This window comes from Capra hircus, chromosome 17 (assembly GCF_001704415.2).
Source record: "Capra hircus breed San Clemente chromosome 17, ASM170441v1, whole genome shotgun sequence".
In the NCBI taxonomy this organism is placed as follows: domain Eukaryota; kingdom Metazoa; phylum Chordata; class Mammalia; order Artiodactyla; family Bovidae; genus Capra; species Capra hircus.
The window spans coordinates 33,960,722-33,976,285 of NC_030824.1; the positions used below are offsets into that span (position 1 = coordinate 33,960,722).

Consider the following 15,564-nt stretch of genomic DNA (forward strand, 5'->3'; position numbering starts at 1 on the left):
TTTCGGATCACTTTGATGAGCTAGCATAAGGACCTCCGAGGGAAGAAGCAAGAGGTATTTTACTTTGCATAATAAAACTTGAGAGGCAGATCTGTGATGTGGAGTGTTTCTAAATTACATGTTATTAGTGCTCCATTGATTTCTTCAGTAAAAAATGCTGTAGAATTAATCTAGTCAGAGGCTTTATTAAAATCTAGAGCTTGGAGTCTGCTAATCATACCTGTACAAAACTTTTCCTTTTTAAAAATAATGGAATACATAGATTTCAAGTATACATTGCTTTTAAATCCAACCTGGAGTTCCCTTGTGGCTCAGCTGGTAAAGAATTTGTCTGCAGTACGGGAGACCTGAGTTTGATCCCTGGGTCAGGAAGATCCCCTGGAGAAGGGAAAAGCTGCCCACTCTAGTATTCTGGCCTGGAGAATTCCATGGACTGTATAGTCTGTGGCGTTGTAAAGAGTTGGACATCGCTGAGCAAATTTCGCTTTCACTTGTTTCCCATATGACAAAAATATTATAATGGATAAATATTACATTATATACTAATAAAGAATAGTAACCTAAGTGAATATTCTGTTAAACAGGGGTTGGTCTATTTGGTTCATCTATCTTGGGCTCTTTCCTTATAAGACTCAGATAGAGCCTGCTAATAAGGGGCAGAGACCAAGTAGGGGATCAGACATTATCTCACTCAAGACATAACGCAGATAGCTAACTGAACACACACACACACACAAAACACACACAACACTAGGCTGCAAGCACTCAGTAATTTTCTGTCTTAGGCATTTTATTCTCCATGTGTGGGTTTACCAATATGCCAAAGAATGTGGGAAGTACTGTTTAAAATAAAACCAAATCCAGTGAACCAGTAGTGTGTTTACTCCTTTAGAAATAAGGTGAAGAAAGTTATCACATTTTTGAATAGAAGAAACTTTGAACCCTAGTAAGAATCTTGGAGCATATGCCAACAATGAATTGTATGTGTGTGCCCTCAGTCATGTCTGACTCGTGATCCCAGGAACTACAACCCATCAGGCTCCTCTGTCCATGGGACTTCCCAAGTGAGAATATGGGAGTGGGCTGCTAGTTCCTCCTCCAGGGGATCTCCCCACCCCAGGGATTGAACCCGCATCTCCTGCATTGGCAGGCGGATTCTTTACCACTGAGTCACCTGGGATATGTAGTATTGAAAGTACAGATTTGTTTAATAAACAATTTATATCTGCCTTTTTTTATTTGGTAAAGATAGCACATTAGGCCCTGAGAGTCTAAGAGTTCAAGAAGTCCTGACGATCTAGAGTTTGTGTTTTCATAGAGCAGACAAGGAAGGAAGAAGTTCAGAGAAGCTGAGAAAGCAAAGGTCATGATTTCAGGATTTCCAAGTGTTTCAAATATTCACTAAAAGCAGAGCTAGATAGAAAAAGTTCCAGCTCCTGAAAATGTATAATACTTTCTGTTAGTTTATTTCTGTCTGTGGAAGGAATTAGCATATAAGACGGAAGGGAGCAATAGAAAAATTGAACCTCACTGAACAGTGATTTTGCAAGATCATTATCTAGGAACCATTTTTGGAAACAATTTTAACTGCTGCTCTTCATCCTGATGGTATACTTTTCCTAAAAAGGCATGAAACAACTGATATTTTCAGTTTCTGATGTGTTTGGCTTTTGATGTAATCAGACAATTTTAGTGCTAAAACTGTATCTTCATACACCTGGCCTGTCCATGAATCAAGTCACAAGTATAGAGTTCTCTTGATAAATGGCCAGCCAAATATATATATATATATATATATATATATAATTTTGCTTTAACAGATTTGATAAGATATGAGGAGAATGATATACTTTAACTTTCACAGAATGTTTATTGTTCCCTTGGAGAAGCTTTAAGGAAACATATATCGAAACCAATCCATTCGTAATCATTTTCTTGCTATAATTTATAAAGAAAAAGAGTGCTGTAGACCTCTCTGCAGACTACCAGAATGGTGCCTGCTCCTTGAGTGGAGACACAGCCATTGGCTGTGCAGAGATTATGTCAGATCTGATTCTGGATAAGCCCTTAGACTGTCACTGCCATATTTTTTGCAAGCACTCATTCAACTTTTCAGTGACCTAAAAGAGTATCTCCAGTTGCCACCTTTGTCCTTTCCAGCGCACACAAAGTAGACCTTCCCTGAGGTCCACTTTCATAAGATTCCTGAACTCTCTATCCAAGCTGAGACATTCACTGGAATCTGTTTCACCCCTGGGGTATGTGATAGGGAAGTGAGGAGTATCAAGGAAATTTAGGGACTCTCATTGTTTATTTGTCTGCTTTCATTAGAAGGTCAAGCCCAGAGGGAGACAAAACTTTGAAGACTGTCATTTTCAGATTTTTATGTAAGTGCTGGTTGCTTTCAAGGTCTACCTCTCACTGTGATGCACAGATACACTCTGTTCATCTTATTGTTTGCCATGTAATCCTTCATTGAAATACACACACACTCACACACACCTTCCAACTATATCCATTAATTCTAAGACTAACCCTAACCCAATCTCCGTGAAACTGCTTCATTTTCCTCTCAAGAAATAGAAGTACTTTACAGGTAGATTTCTAGAGAAATGTAATCCAAACAAACAGGGGAAGTAGTTTGAAATTCTAGGCAGTCAGTTCAAATGGTGGTATTGAGGGATGACTTCAAGCGCAGGCAAGATTTTTTTTTTGGCAGGCAAGATTTTTAAAACATCTTAAATAGTGATAGTGTTGCCTAAGTTACTATCTTCCCTTCTGACTTTTACAGAACAAGTTCTGGGGTAGATACATAAATCAGAAATGATTTATTTCTTGTATTACTCGAAGCATCCTCTGTGCCAATTGACATTGCCCTATTTGAACCAGTTGGGATTAAACTCTAGCTGCCCTCCAGTTTGAGAGAGGACAAGAGATGAGAGAGGTATGATTTGCAGAGGTTATGAGGGTCAGACTGTAAATACATCTTTTTTCATCAATTGAAACCTGTTTTCAATTGTGTCAAAGGTACTATTTTAGTCAGTGAAAATATTAAGAATTTCTACTTAGAGCTCTAAGTAGCCTAAATGTTAGCTGTGCCCTTTTATCTAAGCAAAAATATGTTGGCAGTAATCTTTATTCTTTTGTTATTCATGACAACTCAATCTTCCAAAAAGAATTCTGCTAATTTCTGTATTTGTTGTAGCTTTACTTTCTGGCCTTCTCAGTGTCTTGCACTAAGCTTTATCAAAGTCCTCTGCTCTGAACTACACTGGCCCCTTGTAGTTATCACTTTCACCCCCTATCTACTACCAAAAAAATCAGTTTTGGAAGAATTACCTAAGATTTTTCATAGGAGATCCAGTGGAAATATTCCTTCACTCATTGCCTGACTCTCTGCCTCTTCATTAGTTTTGCCTTCTATCATGTCAATTCTCATTACCCTCAGTTTTCATTCAGAGATTTTTAAAAATGTGGTAAATGATAAATTACTGTCAGATTTATCGTTTTTATTCCATGTAGACAAATTCTAATAGCATTTGCACAGAAAGTTTCAATAATTACATATACTACAACAGGAAACTGACATTTAAACTTTTGTGTTTCCAGAATGGCCCTCCAAATAAAACACAATCAATTATGCAAATATCCATTCTCTCTGAGATTTGATGTATAACCCAGCCATTGCAACACAACCATTCTTCGGAAAAAAAAATACAATTATTTTTAAATTACTTTTTAATTTCTGGCTAATTAAAAAATTGATAATGAAAGTTATTAAATTCCCATGCATTGGCCATATCATAAGAAATTAAAAGTAGTAGGCTATACAATTCAGACATATATATATAATGATATAATAACTTAGTTCTTTAGATACAAATTATGAGTAACATAATAAACATTTGCTTTTGATTAAAAAGATGATGAATTATAATTTTAATTTTTATGACATTAAATAGACATAATTGAATCTTCTGAGAATTGCACACACATTTTCATATGTAATAGTCTCTTTTAATTTTTTACCTATCTGGAGACTTGTTTTGAGTTCAAATTGAAATTCCTCATGTAAGAAATTTATATTTTTCAGGTCATTACAAAATACACATCTTAGAACTACATAATCTTTCCAACTTTTGAACTATGATTCATGGTTTGTTAATGACTTGTTGAAATGTAAGGTTTTTAAAGAAAATTTTCTATTAACTGCCAGTCTAAAAAAAGAATGCCTATTTAATATACATTGCCAGTTCACTGAAATGCACAATGAATTATTAATGTGAAAAATATGTCATTTGTTGAATATGCAGTGGACCTATTTTTGAAAAAAGTAACAGAACATGAGACATGAAATGTTTTATTCGTAAGTGAAAATCGCTCAGTTGTGTCTGACTCTTTGCAACCCCATGGACTGTACAGTCCATGGGAATTCTCCAGGCCAGATAACTGGAGTGGGTAGTCTTTTCTTTCTCCAGGGGATCTTCCCAACCCGGGGATAGAACTCAGGTCTCCCACATTGCAGGCAGATTCTTTACCAGCTGAGGTACAAGGGAAACCCATTTTATTCTTACTTGAAAGCAAAAAGGCTTATAATTGTGGAATAATTGAAATCAACATATTTTAATAAACATCAGAAAATCATGTTTTATTCATTAAATTTCAAGTGATTTATATTTTCTCTAAATATTTGGGAAATGGATTAACCAAATATCTATTATGGAGTTTTAATAACCTGTAAACTTATAGTCAAAAAGTGTTAATCAGTCCCTTTCAGAAGCTTAGGAATTACTTTTCTGGGTGAGGCAGAAGTGTAACTGCCGTCTCTCATCTTTCAGGAAGTTTAGTTCAACAAAACTATATTCACAACTAGAGCTAATAAATACAAGGCATATAGAATGGCTGCATGCTTCTCGAGAGTATTTTTGAACCATCTCCTGGACAAGCACTCACATTCAAGAAAGAGACAAGAATGCAAGCTTGGTTCATTAGCCAGAACACAACAGTTTAGAGACCATTTTGATTTCAGTCAACTGTATGTATTACCAGTATGTCTGGTTTAGTCCAGACACAGGTTAATCTTTTGATTCTTATAGAGAAAGAATGGATAAATGAAACCCAAAGAAGGTATTTTCAATAATAACCTCTTCTAAGCTCTTCTGCTATAGAGTAATATATGAATAGAAGTAATAGTATGAAGCCTGGGCAATGTCACTCAGAATGGGGTGGAATTCAGTTAGGGAATTGGATGAGTCAGTGGTACCAGATTCCATTCTCAGGCATTTATAAAAATGAAAATTAATCTCCTGAAATTCAAATTCCTCAGACTACTAGGAAACAGACCTACTTCAGGCTCTGAAGAAATTTTAAAGTGCTGAGAACTTCAAATTGTCTTAAAAGTTGAATGACTTTCCAAATTTTGTGAAGACTTAGTTTTGTTTTGTTTTTTAAACTGCATGATTATAACTATCAATCTTTTAATATAGAATTAGGAAGTTGTTTTCTCTAAAGTTCTTTGATTTTTATTTACTTTACAGATGAAAGAAGCCTGAGAATTATAGATCAAAAAAAAAAAAAAAAAAGAAAGAAAGAAAGAAAGGAAATAAAGAAGAAACAAAGCAGAGAGAAAACAACAACAAAAAACTTTTAGCAAAACTGTAGCTAATCACAGGGCAGCCCTTGCTGCAGTACAGATTATGAGTAGTTCTGACATTTCTATTATGGGTAACTTAATATTAACACATTATGTTGTCCCAGTTCCTGGAAAGAAAGGAATTAAGCTGAATTCACAATAGCCAGTGGGAAATGGTGTTGCTGGGACAATCTGGCTGGGATCTGTCAAGAGACGTAAGTTCCTCTTACTGCTACTTACTGCTCCCACACATACAACCATTCCTGTGTGCTTGATGCTGTGCCCACCACCTGTCAGATATTGTGTTAGCTGCTGAGAAATCGGGTGCATAAGAAATACTATCCTCCCTCACTACTGTGTAGTCGGATTTAGGAACAAGTGTAACACTTACTTCTTTATTTCTATTCTTATGAGAAACATGAATTAAGTGCCTACCAGTTTTGAAGGGCTAAGGACACAAAACCTTGCACAAGTCCCTGTGTCTCTGTCTTTTAAACACTGACTCAAGAGTTAGTGTTACTTTCTTAGTCATGTCAGACTCTTTGTGACCCTATTGAAGGGCTGTCCAGGCTCCTTTGTCCATGGAATTCTCCAAGCAAAAATACTGGAGAGGGTAGCCATTCCCTTCTCGAGGAAATCTTCCCAAACCTGATCTCCTGCATTGCAGGCAGATTGTTTACCATCTGAACCAGCAGAGAAGGGGAAATGTGAAGATGTAGAAACAAAGAATAGTTGTTGGGCCAGGAGACATAACAATTGAGAGTATAAATTAGCCACTTGGCAGAATCACCAAACTCCTAGTTTCTTGAAAGATACAGATAAAGACCTGACACATATTCCCAAATTGGTTTTATTGGAAGTGGACTCCAGCAGATGAGAACTGCTGATCACAAGAACATAGACCCTAGACTGGTTGAAAACAGAAGGTTGACAATGCTTAAAACTTCACATTGATGCCAACTAATATTGGCATTATTGGCACTAATATTGGAATTATTCATAAGCTGATCACATCCTGGTCCATGAACACTATAAAACTCCTCACTACCCACTCCAGGGCAGGTCATAGTCTTGAGGACACTAGGCTGCTATGGCCTCATTTGCCTGACAAATCAATAAAAACTACTCTTTTTCACTTCACCCAAATCTTTGTTTCCACATTTCTATTTAACACTGGTGAACACAGTTCAGGTTTCAACAACAGATATAAAATCTTGACAGTTGGCCAGAAGCTTTTCAGACATGCAGAATATGAATAATTTGAAATGAAAGAGCAGCTATCTGAGAGAAAAGCGAATTATTGTGACAATGAAACAGATCAGGACCCTATGGTCCTTGCCCCCATGTCCTCAGCCTGCCTTTTGTCTGTGGAAAAGCTTTAGTCAAAGAAGTTTAATCAGAGAAGTGAGAAAAAAGCAGAAACATAGAAAACCATCAAAGGAGAACAAAAAATAATAGTTTACCCTTTAAACATAGTCAAGGACCTGTAGTGCCTCCTCAAAAGAAAGACAGCGCTAAGTCGTATCCAACTCTCCAACTCTTGTGACACTATGGACTGTAGCCTGCCAGGCTCCTCTGTCCATGGGATTCTCCAGGCAAGAATGCTGGAGTGGTTTGCCATTTCCTTCTCCATGGGATCTTCCAGACCCAGGAAATGAACTCAGGGCTCCAGCATTGCTGGCAGATTCTTTACCAACTGAGCTATACAGGAAACCCTCCTCAGAGGCTCTAGATAATATTTGGAGCCATATCTGTGAGCTGTCTTATAGATACTGAAACCCCCACGAGGTGGAAGAAGTTAACAACATAATGGTAGTTGTTACTACCAATGGTACTACTACTACCAGACGTAGTAGCCATGACATGAGCTGCCGCGATTCCAAGAACTGACCTCAAAGAAATGGGAACAAACTGACCCTGGAGCTAAAGACTAACTGTTTCCAAAACAATCAAGATGACCCTGGTTAGACCACCAATGACCAATATCAAGATGACTATCAGCGCTGATGGTGCTGTTTCTGCTTGTACTCCCCTTTCTCTGTCTATAAAAGCTCTTGCCCCCAGACAGTCAAGTTTGGGCAAGGGAATTGTTCTTTGGACAGGCATTCACCCTCTCCCCCAGTTGCCTGCCAGCATCCAAAATAAAGCAAACTTTCCTTTCCACCAATCTGGCTTCTTTAATGGATTTTGAGTAGTGAGCAACCAGACCTGGGTCTGGTAACAATTAAGGGTCAAAGGAAGAGAACTAATATTAACTAAATATGTATCATGCGTCAGACCTTCTATCTGGCCTAGAATTTACACCAAATACAATAGTCAGAAAATAGTCTCAAATTCTGAAAAATGCAATTCATAAAAAGAGCAGTCTCATAACACAAGCCACATTTGGGTAGGATAAAATGTTTCATGAATTGTTAGGAGAAAAGACTTTATCCCTCAGGTTCTCCTCATATGCAATAAATCCTCATTATGTTAAAAATTCTTTACATATTCAACAGTTTATTTTTGGAAATACATGCTAATTTTTACTCTTTCTCTTCACTTTAGTAATAGTGATAATTACTGTGAAATGTAATAGGAATTATGATGATCACTCATATTCCTTAAACTGGGACTCTACTGGTGGAGCTTCCTGGTGACTCAGGAGCTGGTGGCTCCTGCAATGCAGGAGACCTGGGTTTGATCCCTGGGTCAGGAAGATCCCCTGAAGAAGGGGATGGCTACCCACTCTGATATTCTTGCCTGGAGAATCCTATGGATAGAGGAGCCTGGAAGGCTACCATCCATGAGGTCACAAAGAGTTGGACACAGCTGAATGACTAAGTATGCATGCATATGCTGGTAGAAATGCTATAATTTAATTTAGAATTCTTACAAGTATTGTCAAAACATCTATGTATTTGTCTATATATGTATAAAAGAAATAAAGGAACTTAGAAATATCCTCAAGCAATACTTTTCAGTGTTTATTATAAAATATAGAAATAACCAAAAAATTTTGCTTTATATGTGTTAACCTTATTTGCATAATCTTCCAATAATTATTAGCTCTGACTTCAGCTATGTAGTCATCATTCTGACCCTAAAAAGATATGTTCTGGCAGCATATCAATTATACATACAAACACAGAACCACACATGGTGTTTACTGCATCCAGACCCAACTCTGGTAACTATTTTATAACTTACTTGCTATAGGGAAAAAATACTCCAAATGATATATTATTAACCATAGTAGTGTTACATATAGGAATTTTGACTCAAATAATTGTATAAATAGTGCACTTTAAAAAATAAGCAAAGTTGATAACACATATATTAACTATACTAAACTACATTAAGTATATTAAACACAATAATAGGGAATAGGATAGCTAGATAAATAAAAGTAAATGCTACATATTAAATGATTTACTAGTAAAAATTTATCAGCAACTTGAAGATAGCAAAAGAATATTTATTAAACATAACACTCAATGTCAATTAAATAAAATTTGTTCTCATCAAATAAGGATGAAAACATTACATATTTTTAGGTATCTCAGCAGGTGGGACCATTTTCAGTTTCTATGCTGATTTCTTCAGTCTCTGAACTCTTCCAGTGTTTGCAGTCAGACCTAAAGATTATTTCTTTATGCAAATGCTTTTCAAATATGCTGAATTTTCATTGAGTTCGACTTATTTTCCATGAAAACAGTTAATAAATGTGAAGCACATTATAACCACTTTATTGCTGAGGGACATAATCGGCATTCTGAAAACAATAAACAATTGCTTGACAAATATATTAAACTCTTTTAAACATATTCATGGCTGCCCAAAGAACAATTTCTACATAAAACCTTGACTGTGAGCCACAACTGTTATTTATGAATTTCCCTTTTTATTTTTGCAAGTTGATTTTGTACTGTTTCAGAATTCTTAAATCCAATTTTTAGACAAGATAACTTTCACTTTAATTCAAGGGGAACAAATATACACAAAGATCAAATAATGGCTCATATAAAATATGTGATGCAGTCTCCCCTCAACCAAATTCCCTTGAAAAAGATAATACAATATTAGTTTTGTTAAGATTCACTAATATTGCTAAGCAATACTTTACATTTTTTCAATAAATCAATAAAATATTGATTAGTTTTAGAAATTGTAAATATCCAAAGTCTCCCACTTTAAACATTTAAACCACTTCTGTGATACTCTAAAGTGATATCGCTAGAAGTATTTACTCTTTTACTTCTTGTGAATACACTGAGAGACTGAATGAGTAAACACGTTTTCGCGAAGTGCAGACCTTAAATATTTCATTTCAACTTACTATACATCCTGATACAATGTTATATTTGTTTCTCTATGGGTAAAATGATACAAGAATGTTATTATAATAAGTTGAATGGATTTTGCTGAGAGTGGTTCTCTTCTCTGAAATGAATTCAACCAAGTTCAAATTTTAGCATCTTGCAAAAACCTAATCAGAAGAACTTAAAGACAATTTGCAAAAAATATTAAATGTAAAACTGATTTAAAAATGCAACCATACCTTTATAAATTCAATTCTCCACTATATATGAGAGGGACTAGAATACAGAAAATTCATCACTAATGTTGATAAGCAAAAGTTCATCAAGCAGATGAAACAAAGGTAATCAGAGTGCAATTATGTGTGTATTTGTTGTATAACAGAATTTTTCTTTTGGTGCTTCCCTATGACTTTCTATCAAAATTAGAGAGAAATCTAAAAGATGATGCTCATCAGATCACTCACCTTATGTGGTTGATGAGGAGTGTGGTGGTGGGAATGAAGAAATCGTCCACCCTGTCAAACTGCTTCCCCACAGGCTGGGTGTGGATGGTGTGGTGTGGTACATTCCCACTGGCCAGGGTTATCACCTAAACAGAACATTGTGTTTAGATCCTGGCCAAGCATGTCCTTAATAGGATCAGAGATGAAATAAACCTTTGGCATTTGTTTGCATAGACTCTTTATTTTAAACCTTAATATTAGTGTATTATTAAGCAAATTGGAATTCTGTTTGCTTATTTCAATGTAGAAACTTCTGTTTCTAAAGAGGAAAAAATGGAAAACATTTTTTATTGAACAATTTCTGCTTAAAATATATAATAAATTTGTACATTGATAACTTCTATATTATAAAAATGTTACTGCTTTAATAAGAAATATAAAAACAAGCATACATATGATGAAAATTATTAAATTTGTTTCTTTTTCTTTGTTCCTCCCTTTTCCTTCCTTCCTTCATAGCTTTATTGGGGAGCAAATGATATATAAAAAACTCCCCTCCTATAGAACATAGTTAGAAACATAGGACAGAAAACTCCAAAATATATCATTTGAAATATTTTTGCTGTTAGAAATCTTAGGTTGCATTATATTTTATTTTTTCCTTTAATAAATTGAAAATAATAGATTTAAGCAAGTTTAATCAAAGAGATTTTTTCAAATATTCACCATTAGTTGATTTTAAAACTTTCATATTTCTTTAAAGAAAAGATCACTATATTTAAGCTCTTTTATCCCATTTTGCACCAAATTCTTTGTTTATCCTTCTGATTTCTCATACCTCCACATTTGTTCTATTGTCTCTTCTTCACAGCCATTGTTCTGTATGAGCCTTTTAATGTACATACTTTCTTGCCTTTATTTTACTTCTTTTAAACCCTTTCTACATGTGGTTACCAAATTAAACATGCTAAACTATTGGCTGCCTAATAGACTTTCCTCCCTCAAAACTGAGTGTCTTCCTTTGGTTTTTAAGACAGAAGTAAATATCATTTTTATTTTTATTTTTTTCCCCTGAAAGTTTAATTTTTCTTCATTGCAATGATTATACTTTCATTGAGTTCCATTGGAAATTGCCAAGTTCAAGAAAATAGATTATTATAACAGTCAAGATAAATTCAGTCATGTTACAATCAAAAACCAAAACAGAACAGAAACAAATCCTTACTTCTTTACTGCTTCTTTATTTTTTTTAAATAAACATTTTGTTTTATACCTGTTACCTTCCCAGAGGTCTTTGGCAGGATATCTATTGCTTTTAGTATTTTTATTCTGTTTTCCATGAAGAAAGAATAGCCAACTACCTTGCATATTTCTATTCATGGCAGACTTATTTTGCCAGAACTAATCATATGGCTCCACCCAACCAGGATACCCTTTTCCCCTGCCATGTGCCCAGGAAGAGAGAACCAATGTACGTGGTTAAACTTTAAAGACATTGTACCTATTTTATTCACGGTTATCTTACTAATGTGTATCAGTGAGAAAGTCCTCACTGGACTTCAGCCACTTATAATAATGTCTACAAGACTATAATAAAACTCAACAGGGTTATAACAAAGGAACTCTCCAAATTGTTTTCCATTAGGCTGTACAGAGGTATATATTTCTCAGTATGCATGTAGATACATTTGAAATTAATAATAGTACTGACTGACAACAGCAGTAATAATCTGGAGAGCTTGCTATGTGTTAATATGTGTTTTAAGTAGCTTACAGGCATCACTGAATTTAATACTCAAACAATACTATAATGTGTGTATTGCATCCCACATCATTCACACTCCTGAAGGCCGATTAACGGAACCTCTCTTCTGCACTTGTCATTGTCTTAGACTGTAAAATATGCAGAGCCACACCCCCAGTTCCCTTCAGTCTGGACTTTTTCCCCTGATGGGTCTAGGCCCTTCTTGCTCCTGGAATTGAGCTGGAAGTGGTGATTTGCCAGGTTCGGGACTGAGTCTACTGACTGCAAGGACACAGACTGATCTGGGATGCACTTTGATCAATAGGTGCAATCTTGCAAAAATCCTGGCTCGTTTCTAAGAATGTGCTGCTGCCTGCCTCTCTGTGTGCGATGCCTGCAGTAAAAAGAGACACCACTTCCCACTGTTGCCTCATCGGACTAGACTTATGTCCAGACCAGTAGAAGAATGCAAGGACTTTATTCCAAGTTGTTCACTGGAGATATTTACTTGTCAAATTGTTGTATATTTGTAGTATAGACACTGCATTTATGTCGTAAAACGTCAGATGACTGATACATGAATTTTAGAATTTTATAGAATTTAAGTTTTCATAAGATATAAATGCCCATTGAAAAGAAAAAAAACATAACTATGATAAATCTTTAAGACTTTATCTTTAGAACAGTAGATGGAAAATCATTGTCTTAAATACTTAAAATTATGACAATTTATGGGTTTATATTAATCAATTATAAATATCACATAAAATAATACATAATAAATATTGCTTTCAGACTGGACAAAGACATACAGATTTAGTTATATTTTCAACATGAAAACACGGAGAAGGGGGCTTTCAGATCCTTGATAAAATGTTGTGCATGTTCAAGTTTAAGAGGGTAACATTATAAGATACAAACATTAGAGCAAAGAAGTACTTCCTAGCCTCATAACCTAGCAGTCTCTAGATGTAAAACTTTCACCATCATGGCACAGGGACACTGGTGAAACTGAGAGCTTGACCATGGTGTTCGGTTTCAATTCAATTTTTCCAAAGGAAAATCAGTTCTTTTCAAATAAATCTTAGATTCCATTATTTTGGAAGACATTTCATGATAATCTTATTGGGAGACAATTATCCATACATATTTGACATTTCTGCTGAGTCAGGTCTTTCTGAGCAAAAAAGTTTGGTTAAAAGATGATGGCATAGCAAAAATGCGTTTGAAAGTTGGAGATAGAATATTGCTCCTGAGAGATTTAGGGACTTAATTTCTCTGAGCCAATTACTACATTGCCAGGATACTGAGATACTCCTCTGCTCCAGGAGAAGATTTGGATATATTTCAGAATAACAATCTCTATTTCTCACATGAGATGGTGGACTGAGGTGCTAGCCACCTAAAATAACTTAGAGGCTCATGATTTGAGTCAGTAGGACTGTGCTAGTTATTCAGGGTGACTCTAAACTCTCACTGCATCACCCCATAGGGATAGGGGCTGCAGAATAAATGCTAACAGGTTCCAAGGGTAAGAGACAGTCTGTTCTCTGATTCAGAAACCCTGTTATTCCTGCCAATGTATCTATATATCTGTTTATCTATCTATCACCAACTTATCTATCACCTATTTATATATCATCTGTCTGTCTTATACATACATAAATGCACACACACACATTCTTCATGTAAATAAATTTTATTGTATGTCATATTTTGAGTAATTCTCAAATACTGCATTTTATATTATATTTTTAGATGTGAGACTAACCTTTCACTTCTACCCAGCAAATATTTTAAAAATTTACTAAATCTTATTAGCACATTTTTACTAGACATTCGGGGGAAATAACCCATTTTTAGATGGTTATATAGTGTGTGGGATGATTCTTAACATCCCTACAAAAGTCATTGTCAAAATGTGTATATATGTATATATACATCTATCTGTCAATTACAAATCATAAGCAAATTCTACAAAAATGACAGTAAGTATTCCCCAGTTAGAAATGAACCAGCAGTCAGATAGTGAAATCCTGTGTGTTTGGAGAAAACTGAAGACCTGCTTTGAGACTCTGTCTAACTCCCGGGCTCTACTTCACAAGCTACACTCCGCACATCCCTTTCTAGAGAGATGAAAACAAGAAAATTCGAGGGAAGCTGGAAATTGCCAAACAGTCCATCACAATCACCCCAACCTCCATGCAGTGGCTTCAGCTTTGTCATTATAGGTTATTCCTTTGGCATATAAATCTAATGTTTGGAACATCTAAATTAAAATATTTCCTAACCAAAAATGTATTTGTGTATCAACATTTTTTTTTCCTTTCTGTGAAGATCTAGATGAAAGAACATCATTGTTAAATGGTTAAATGCCCAATTAGATACTGAAAGTTTTAAAGATCATCATTTTCTCAGACACACTGAAAGGGACTTACCTGTAGCGTTGGAGAAGTCTTTTCCATTGTACCCCAGCTGAGCACCCAGACCTGGTCATGAGATTTGTCATAGTGTAATTTAACTGGGACGGGATCTGTGCTTACTGCCTGTAACAGATAGGGGTTGAAAAAGATTTCAGACCCAAATATTAGTTTAAAACTTGGCCGGAAATTATGTAAAAATTCAAGGGCTTAGATGTAGGATTAATAAATGTATGTTGCCCATAGATGGACCTAGAGATTGTCATACTGAGTGAAGTAAGTCAGACAGAGAAGAAGAAATATCACATGACATCCCTTATTTGCAAACTCTAAAAAGAAATGATACAAATGAATTTATTTATAAAACAGAAACAGACTTACAGACTTAGAGAATAAATTTATGGTTGTATGGGGGTAGGGATAGTTAGGGAGTTTAGGATCAAATTTACACGCAGCTGTATTTTAAATGGATGAAGAACAAGGTCCTACTATATAGTCCAGGAAACTGCTCAATGTTATGTGGCAGTTTTGATGGGAGGGGAGTTTGGGGGAGAATGGATAGATGTATATGTATGGCTGAGTCCCTTTGCTGTCCATCTGAAGCTATTACAACACTATTAATTGGCTGTACTCCAAGAAAAAATTAAAATTGCATGTTGCCAATTAATTTTCTAAATCCTATTTTGATTAATTCAGAAATATGATACCTTACTCTAATATGTTTTTACATGATTTTATATAGTTTTATATTCATTCATTACCTATGTAAATTGTGTTTAACAGAGAAGCTATTTAGGAACTCAAGGTATAAATGATTAATATGTGCATTTTAATCAGCTGTTGAGTACAGGTAAGAACTATATTTATACTATTAGATTTTTCTATCCCAAAGCTAGTTATGGGATTTGACTGTTTATAATGCTAAAACATCAACAATCTAATATATGGTTGCAACTATAATGACAAATTACCTAATTTAGCTTCTTTAATGAGAAATCTAAAATCACAGAAAAAAGAGAAGCAG

At 35.1% G+C, this 15,564-nt stretch overlaps 1 protein-coding gene across 2 annotated transcripts in view; it reads right to left on the reverse strand.

Annotated features, from left to right (window-relative positions):
- Window positions 1-15,564, reverse strand: part of FSTL5 (follistatin like 5) — an 863,982-nt gene that overhangs the window by 60,214 nt on the left and 788,204 nt on the right. For both annotated transcript variants that reach the window (XM_018061498.1, XM_018061497.1), the window contains exons 13-14: window positions 14,559-14,666; window positions 10,398-10,522 (exon numbers count right to left, since the gene is read on the reverse strand). In XM_018061498.1, coding sequence (XP_017916987.1) covers window positions 10,398-10,522; window positions 14,559-14,666 — 233 coding nt within the window. The remainder of the gene's footprint in view (window positions 1-10,397; window positions 10,523-14,558; window positions 14,667-15,564) is intronic.